Consider the following 9,515-nt stretch of genomic DNA (forward strand, 5'->3'; position numbering starts at 1 on the left):
CGGTCATGGAAGTCGCTCATCGATTACAAAGGGAGTTCAAGCCAATAGCACGTAAGCGATGGCTATAATGATGGCATAGACCTTTTCCTTCCATGATAGTTTTCACGTGGTGAATATATATTTGATGGTAGTTGGCCATTAATATATTCTCTATCATTTGTCTCACCCCTCTCTCTCTTCCTTGCAATACATTCATAAAAATTTTAAAACAATTGATATGAATAATGTAGCTTATACTATTAGCATTGAAATATTTAAGGATAGATCTTAAGGATTATTAGGACTATTTCAAAAATGATATATTGATCGTGTCTTATATAGACTCATTAGATACACTTGTTACTAGAGGTAAAAGATTCAATTAAAACTAGTCGCGCCTTAAGAATGGCTTAAAAATATTTCTTATATATGTAGTTTAAATATCACTTTTGTAGTTTAAATGTTGAGTAAATGATAGAGAAACCTAGACATGTTAGAAAACTATAAAGAAAGTGATGAGATATATGTACAAGATTAAAGATTATATGCTCACATACTTCACATCATATTAGCTTAAAGTAATGGGATATAAGATAGAAGAATGAGAGTCTAATTTTTTTATAAATCAATATCGTTATAACTTTCGAATCAAATAATAATATACTTCTATAAATCAATACTGTTATGACTTTCGAATCAAATGACGATATGCTTTTTGATCAAATAAAGATTTTTGAAATAACATCGATAAGTATACACACCTAAACCTCGATCTATAACTATTTGATTTTAATTTTTGATATTAATTTTTTTACAAAAATATAATTATAATTTTATATTTACAATTTATATTTAAAAACAATACACTCATCCAGCGGTCAATACTAATTGAAGAAGCATGCCAGCTTTTGGACTCGGTGTGTTTCGGGGAGGCACAAAAGCACAAATTAGATGCAAATTTTAAGTGAATTATGAAAATATAAATAAAGTAAATAAAATTTAATATTGGCGATTGCGTCGAGGCTACTCTTCCCCATCACTTGCCGACTCAATACACAACCAGACATCAATTATAGTGTCATCATAAGTCCAAACGTACGTCGTCCAAAAGCCATGATCATTGTGGCAATGTCATAGATCTTTTACATGGTATTAGTTGAACCTACAAATTTATATGCTGATTTGCTGTAATGATCAATCATTAATTGAACATTTTATCTCTGCAGGTACGACAGAGTTGTCTGAAAAAAATGGCATCCTATTGCCTGACTTCTCTAAACTCTTGCTTCAAGACACGGAGATTTTGCAGCCTCTTCAGTAAAGTAAAAGTGATCCTAGTCGGTTTCCGTAAGTACTAGGATGAATGCATCCTTCAGATGGCAGTTTGAAGCTGCCACCCTGCAAGACATGAGGTCGAAATCCCCACCAGATCTGACGTAGACATAAAAAAAGAACAACTCAGCTTAACTTACACCAAGCTGATGAACAATAGATAAGTCGATGGTGGTTCTGTATGAGTTTTTGAAGTGCTTACGGGTCGAACACTAATCCACCAGCTTCATGAACAATTACAGCTCCGGCTGCCACATCCCTGTGGGTAGAAATTGATCAAACAAAATTTTGTTTAACATCAATTTGTAATGCTTTGATTATTGCAGTGAATACCATGGGCCGCCAAATCCAATCTCGTAGCACAGATCAAGCCTCCCACACGCAATCCCACAAAGGTTCAATGCAAGAGAACCACACATCCTAAGAGACCTTACCTGAGTAACAAAAAAATTGAATGAATTGTATTATTCACGACATACATCTAGAATACATGACATTTACCTTGAAAAGTAAGTTATTGATTCTGTTAGTTGTCGCATCAACAGTTGATTTATCACGCTTGGTACCAACCTGCAAAGTTGTTGGTCTTGTCCATCAAATTGCACGAGCAAAATAGTTACATGATTATAGTAGACGATACACAACTTATCAACTACTAGGTGAAAGAACACCCAACATTGTAAACTTAAATTGTCACAAGTAAGCCCATGCCATTAAATTTTTACAATCTAATATGTCATAGCTAGTGATCATGAATTGTCCAACAAAATCTTATCTGTAAGAGAGACAATAGGAGAAGTGACAGAAAATACATACACACATCATATATAATCAAAACTCAAAAGAACAGAAAAGAATGGATTGTTACTTTTAAGATCTCTGGACCCACACATATCAGATGATCTAATACATTTTTTGTTTCAGTAGACACACGGCATCAGTTTGATTTTTATCATCCTATCAAGTTGGAAAAGGACAAAAAATATAAATGTATGGTATAGGCATAACATATAAGGACACATTTCACACTTAATTTGCAGATATAATATGAAAGTATGGTACCGCAAAACATTGTATACTATGGCACATCAGCTGACTGGCATGAGCATGATATCATCTACTTCATTGGGCCATGTTATGGAATGCAATGAACAAAAAGCATGATATCATCTACTTCACCAAAGCAACTGACTTAGATAATAACAATCACAGGAGTGAAAGTAGCAGGCAGACCAAACTTTTTTCATGAAATAGATCATTTCAGGCAAAACTATATGAACTTTTCTAAACACATTCTATATGTATGTTGGTTTTCAGCCCTCTTACCATGTAGAATATTTGCAAAGCAGTTGAGCATGACCCAGAAGCCCATTATGTAGGAGGTTTATTTGTTCTATCACCTGACTCCTATCAAGTAGTACATCCTTCTCTCACCAAAACCTAAAAAGTTCTCCCTTTTAGATAACTGTAATATATCTTTTGGGACACATTTTCCCATGCAATGAACTAAAACATATATCAATAATGCTCTGCTCAGACACCTGGGCATCATTTGTTTTCTCATCGAATTTCAAAAACTTGTTCATTACTTAATATTCTAATTAAAATTATTCACCACCACTAGAATTATGCCATAATGTCGATGAGCAATCAATTTGTACCAATGATATAATAGCTGTATTCAGAATAATTTATCAAGTTATTAAACTGTGTGAACGAGCAGTTACTAGCATGCCCTTGCATTTGTTTAACCATAACAAGTTCCGGCAGCCAGGCTGCCCTAAATAAACGTTACTCAAAATCATTGCATCTGGTCATTCTTTAAACATAACAGATTTTTATTCTTGTTCCTTAAAAAAACTCTAATTTCTTTTGTCTCCAACAATTCAACCTCAAAAATAATCAGTTCTAACAGTATGTAAGTCTTAAAATACTAACCTGAATTATTCTCGTATCTAGAAATTAAATTTTCAAACATAAACTGAAGAATTTTAAATGATTAACAAATAAACAAAGTAGTTGCAATTGGTGTTAAGATGAACCTCCAGGCAATTTGGTGATCGAAATGCCAAATTTATCTTCAATAGTAGTTTGCACCTTGTACAGATGATAATTTTCTCCTTCATCCATCTACTTAAGGAGTTTTATAAATTTCAGTTCACTAACTATTCCTTGACAAAAATTTTGAAGTTACTGATTTAACCTTATCATCTCCTAGTTTCCTTCCATGCCAACACTAGTTTGATTGTAGTGGATAATTTGTCGTAAATAATTTGCTTGATGATCTCTGAACAGAAAAAGGAAAAAACAATTGAAGCACCTACTACATAGTTCAGACAGTTTCCCGTGCAGTAAACCTACATTGATAATAGTTCTAACTTGAGATCTGAGCATTACTTGCCCAGTAATCAATATGTAAGGATCGTTTGATTTGCTTTCTAGTCACAAAAAAGAAAACAATGTTGAGGAGTTGGAGAAGTTTAAGGATGCACGTTGATCCAAATATTGCCTAGTAACACTAATAATTAAATAGTTAATAGACATTTTACACTCAGCCAAAACAATTTCCCTTCTGTCTTCTTAGCTACTTCTTAGCGTGTTGCTCTGTTCTCGGCCCTGAGAAAGATGATTATTTATCCTAGTTCACATCAGAAACTGGCATAAACCATTGGTGGAAACAAGGTTTGCCAGAAAATGTGTACATAAACAACAAAAGGTATGCATTTTCAGAGTAGCTACAAACATATATTTCATTGCTGAAGGATACAATACAAGTAAGATCATACAAGCATTACATACCTCCGTCACAAGGAGAGCCTTCAAAAGTTCACTTTGAGATGAAGCTGCAAAAATCAGATTCTTTAGCTTCACAACTCGATATCAAATATGGTATATTTCGTTTAAGGTTTAGTATTCCTCAAATCTGGAAAAACATAGGCTATGATAGCAATAGATCAAGCCAGCTTTTGAAGGTTCCAAACCAAAAATCGAGACATACCTTTTATAGGATTTCCATTGAGGAAAGCACCTTGTCCACGAACTCCAGTAAACAGCTACATATAATTACAGATACAAGTTATTTTGCATGTTCTCCTGTTAGAGGCGTAGTAGATGCAAAGTTTACAACTATTCTTCGTGTCCAGTGTCTGATAGATATGATCAAGGCATTTGGGGATTATGAAATTAGTTGTACAAGCCTAATAAAAATAGACGTCAGAATTTTTAAAGTCTGACATGCTAGTGGCAAGACATGATATAGTGTTAATAATGCATTCAACACTTTGCAAAGACATATCAGGTAACAAGACTCAATAAATTTTCAGTCGCAAGTCTTAGCAACTATGTGATTCGTCTATATTGCTTCCCTAATAGTAGTTATGTAAGGTTATATGCTAGCTACACGATTTAAAAAATAAAAGAAAAGGCCCGCTTTTTGTTTCATTCACATCTAAAAAGGGAAAATGTGCATCTCATCTGAAGATCTTGAACCCTAACTATAACAATGTTGTCGGACAAACATCATACGTCTATCCATTATATTGATGTAAAATAACAACAACAAATATCACAAGCAGGGTGTCACTAACTTAATAAGCAAAACAAAATAATTTCTACCTTCTTCTCTTTTATTCAAGTTTTAGTGCAAAATGACATACCTCACCAATTATTGGATTGTAAACAACACCAACAGTAGGAACCTTTCCAATAGCAAGACCAATGGATACACAGACAAAGGGGAACCTGCAGGTAATTACTGTCAAAAGAAAGAAAACAAGCGATAATGAGAGACAATCAATAGCTATGCTGCTTCAAATATTACCCATGGACAAAATTAGTGGTTCCATCAAGTGGATCAACAATCCAGGTAGGCTCATCAGTTAGCTCAGCGGTACCAAAGGCAGCAGATGTTTCTTCACCTATGAACTGGACAACAGGAAATAATCATGTGCCATGATGTTCCACTTGGCCCCAAAAGGAAAGGAAACAGAGTGCTTTTAATAATGCAAACACACATGAGATATACCTTGTGATCTGGGTAGTGCTTTTTAAGGTGATTGAAGATGAGCTCTTCACACGCCTTATCAGTTTCAGTAACCAAATCCACCTGCATTGAACCAATGGTTTCATCATCATTTCAGACTCTTACAAGCACATGCAAGATTTGTGCAGTTAAATGTTTCAATCCTGGCAGACGATTGACAGACCCAGTTCCACATATTATTCAAGAATCAGACATCAGTAGTTACCATAAGATTCTTGACACTCAAACAGAATTCTCCTTCAAAATAAGCAAACGATTTAGGCAGAAGTTTTTCTGTGATGTAATCTCTGAATCTTGGATTTTTCAACGTGTTACATAGTGCTTCAAGGATGTAATGGGGCTTGGGTCAAGGGGTTATACTTGGGAGACAAAAGAGGTTGACTTGCCTTAGAAATGAAAGTATGCATCTCCATATGCGTATGCATGTTTCTACATCACTATATGTATCCATGTAAATTTATATGCAAGATGGCAATGCAATTGGTCCCAAACACTAGGGACATGCACAAAGATGAAATAACATTTTGCATGAACGCTTTGGTTAGGTGTCATATTGTCCACCTGCATTTTAATTTGCGTAACATGTTCTTGGTTTTTTCTCTCCGTGGGTTTCTGTTACCTAGCTCCCACATCAGAATAGACCGAAATGCTAAAAACTGATACACAAATTTTATCGCCATTGGATGGTGAATGGTGGAGCATCTCTCCCCCATGAGAAGGTCCAGGATTCAATCCCTATCTTCTGCGACTAGACCCCTTTTGTAGGTTGTGGACTTGAAGAAGCTAAATGGATCTCGTATCCTAGTTGCGGTCTTGGATTTCCTTGCATGACGAGACTTTGTTGATGGACAATGGGCAAATGACCCGTAAATAGGTGGGAAACAATTTTCCCACACATTCTTGTAAGTTCGATTGCAGCATCCACGATAATTGCACATCCAAGCAATTCTTTATTGTGTTTGTTCGTTGTGCCCTTGGAGAGGAATAAGATGAAAAAGAGAAAGCACCTGGCCTTTGTGCTCCACATGCTTCGTCTGGTAGAACCCCTTGCGAATGACCTGATCAAGAATTCCCGAAGAGAGAAAGATTAAATATCTACGACACGAACAGGAGACAATGATACGAAAAACCACGGGCCGATCGAGGGTTCTTGGGATCGATTACCTCCCCGGCGCTCTTTGCGGCGTCCACCGCCACAGCGAGGAACTCCGCGAGGATCGAACCGTCTGCAAATCCAATCAAGAACAAAGTAAAGCGATGCGTCAGAAGAGAGGATCGACGACGTCAAGGATTCAAGAAAAAGAAGGGGGAGAGGGGTGGGATTAGGGCGTGGGATGCGCACCGTTGCTCTCGCCCATTGTTGGGTTGTTTTGTGCCTTCGCCTGCGAGAAACTAAAGCAGCGAGAAGGAAGCGATACCATTTACTTCGATGTGAATGGCCTCAAATAAACAAACGCGACGACGAGAGCGGAACCGGAAGGGAGGGTGGCGGCGCATATTCCCGTGCTGTGTTGGCGATCCGTCCGGCTCGGCTGTGAGGCGTCAAAGAGCGTCCAGCTTTCACGACCTCACGTTTCCGCTGGGGCCCACTCGAGAGGCCTCGTCCAGGCATCCTGCTCATGTTCAAACAGCGAACAGTTCTTTCCATCAGAGATCGACCGGGCCCGCTCGAGCCTAACGGACTTTATGACGTGAAGAAAGCCGGACCCTGTCGTCGATCGGACAACCAACGCGCTGGGCCTGCTCCGACTGCTTCGGTTGTCGGACGGCAGGCAACTCGACACGTCGTTTTGGTGGGGCATGATCCTTTATGACGCCTTTTCCATCGCATGATTCCTGCGGACCGTGTTCGCAGCATAATCCCCACGCACCTCCCAAGCATATGCCCTCCTCGACCCATCCCGTCGCCTGTTCGCACGCGAGGTCTCGACCCATCTCGGCCGTCCAACCCACTTCCAGACCAGAACTTCCCAATCTTGATGCAAATTAAGTATATGCCCGATCTCCCGAACAATCTCACGAGACCAAAGAGTCCCCATAAACGTGTAACGATTGAAGCCACGTGTCCTGCGCATCATTTCGTGGAACAGATATCGAATGGGTAATCTAATCCCCATAAAGTACCTGACAAGTTCGTATTGCGTTCATCGTCATGGATGCATGCACACCAAATACTGGTAATTTGGTTCTTTACCTACAAATTTAATGTAACAATCGCTGCTATCATCGTTGCTCATCTCAGCCATGTGCTGCAGCACATGATCCTGACGTACAGCTGAATCACCCATCTGAAATGTGGGAATTGGGTGCTGTGAACTCCTCCCACACGCTTATAAGATCTAATTTCCAATCTTGATCTAAGCTAAATTTGTTACATGTTTCAATATTACCTTCTTAAATTGGTCCAAATAATCGTATTAAAGACAATTCTAGTGATGCCCGCAAGATTCTGCTTGCTGATGATCTCCTTCCCCACATGAATGTTCATTTGTGGAGGTGGAGCTCTGCCTTCAATTAATGTCCATGGCTTTCCCTTCACCCTCGTTTCCTTGCCACAGCCAGTTCATCGTTCTCTCTGCAACACCCTCTGATGCAGGGACTGCAGTCAATAGGAGGCGAGAGCAGCATCTTGTCCTCTGTCCTCACCCCCTTCTTCCCTGTCGACAGCCTCTTTGGATTTGGGCAAACAACAGGAAAGAAACAGCAGAATCCACCACACCTTGTTCGTGCATACACCTGAGCTTCACTGCCAAGGAATTCAGATATCTGATGAAGAAACTTGACCAACAACAATCTCATTTAAGCTGCATGAGTATATGACTTTATGTTACAACGCACAAATCAGCCTCTAGACTTCAATTCTCACTCTGTTTATCTATCTGATGGCAACAAGTTCATGTACAGAACTGGAACAGTCTCCATCTGGAAGTCTTCGAAGCTTACAATCCAATGCCAAACATGAGGAGGATAAGGGAGAAACAGTGCTTCGATGTGATCAGAACTAGAAGAAGGAGCGTTTGGATGGAGCTCTTCCCACAGCTCTCAAAAAGTTGCCCAGTTCAAATGCCTTGGCGACCTTGGTTCCCCTCTTGGCCTCCGCCGACGCCCGCTTCTCCGCCGCCTTCTGGTGCGCTTTTGCCACATCGTTCTGCATCTTCTCCATTGCCCTCGCCCGCTGCTCATCCAGTTTCCTCTGTTCATGCAAGAAAAAGGAAGCATGGGGTCGGCTGAGAGCTGCGTGATCTCGATCGATTCAGCAGCAGAGCGTGATCAGGGTTGGTGATTGATGGCATACCTCGATCTTCTTCAACCGAGCCGTGGCTTTCTCGACCTGCTCGCTCTCCCACCCGTTGATGATCGCCTCCTCGCGCTTGAAGCGGTTGTTGATCTTGGCGACCTCCGCGGTCTGCCACGCCGATATCTTCGACTCCACCTCTTCCTTCTTCACCAGATGCACCCGGACCTCGTCGGCCGAACTGGAGGCGGCAGAGTCGATCTCAGGCGGAGGGCGACCGGGTGACGGGAAGGGGTTGTTGTCGGGGACGATAGCCAGCGGGTTAGTCTCCTCCAGCTCGTCTTCCCCGATCCTAGCGAGCTGGTTCTGAGGCCCGTCGTCGACGTTGCCGCCGTTACCACCGTCGTTCGGCATGGTGGAACCGGCAACGACCATGGCGTTGAACTCCCTGCTCATGGTCGTGAAGCCCTCGCTGGCGGCGTCGCTCCCTATGGAGAGGGAGGATGATCGGTGGCTGCCGCCCTCCCAGAGCTCTCTCCGGCGGCCGCGGCTGGGGTGGGAAGGGGGTGTTAACGCGTGGATGTCGCGGAATTCCGCGCTGTCGCTGGGGCCTTCTTCATGCTCAGCAGCAGCAGCAGCAGGAGCAGCAACGGAAGCGCGGTGCCTATGATCATTCAACATGTCCAAGTCAGGATCCTGCAGAGGGAAGAGATCAGTAGGAAGTATAGGAACAGCGGGTGGATAAGTCGTGGCTGAGCAACCATTAGATTCCCGTAGCCTCTTTGTTGGGAGACGACCAGTGGAGCCGTTGATTTATGGCGTCGAATCAACCAACTGCATGCTTCCTGCAGCGATGGTACTGAAGCATATATATATATATATATATATATGTCGAGTTACATGACCTACCTATTAATGATGCATACC

The 9,515-nt window shown here is 40.9% G+C and overlaps 2 protein-coding genes across 2 annotated transcripts; both read right to left on the reverse strand.

The window, feature by feature from the left end:
• Positions 1-1,075: 1,075 nt before the first annotated feature.
• On the reverse strand, positions 1,076-6,884 carry LOC103986548 (inositol monophosphatase 3). The gene is made up of 12 exons (XM_009404565.3): positions 6,696-6,884; positions 6,518-6,579; positions 6,361-6,411; positions 5,336-5,416; positions 5,132-5,235; positions 4,968-5,052; positions 4,310-4,364; positions 4,111-4,154; positions 1,813-1,881; positions 1,645-1,745; positions 1,514-1,570; positions 1,076-1,410 (listed from the first exon to the last, which is right to left on the reverse strand). The coding sequence occupies exons 1-12, from the start codon at positions 6,772-6,774 to the stop codon at positions 1,314-1,316; spliced, it is 885 nt and encodes a 294-aa protein (XP_009402840.1). The 5' UTR covers positions 6,775-6,884; the 3' UTR covers positions 1,076-1,313.
• Positions 6,885-8,120: 1,236 nt separating this feature from the next.
• On the reverse strand, positions 8,121-9,433 carry LOC135614123 (remorin 4.1-like). The gene is made up of 3 exons (XM_065111153.1): positions 9,350-9,433; positions 8,649-9,284; positions 8,121-8,546 (listed from the first exon to the last, which is right to left on the reverse strand). The coding sequence occupies exons 1-3, from the start codon at positions 9,350-9,352 to the stop codon at positions 8,355-8,357; spliced, it is 831 nt and encodes a 276-aa protein (XP_064967225.1). The 5' UTR covers positions 9,353-9,433; the 3' UTR covers positions 8,121-8,354.
• Between the last annotated feature and the right edge of the window lie 82 nt (positions 9,434-9,515).

The sequence above is a fragment of the Musa acuminata genome, chromosome BXJ2-6 (assembly GCF_036884655.1).
Source record: "Musa acuminata AAA Group cultivar baxijiao chromosome BXJ2-6, Cavendish_Baxijiao_AAA, whole genome shotgun sequence".
Taxonomy (NCBI): domain Eukaryota; kingdom Viridiplantae; phylum Streptophyta; class Magnoliopsida; order Zingiberales; family Musaceae; genus Musa; species Musa acuminata.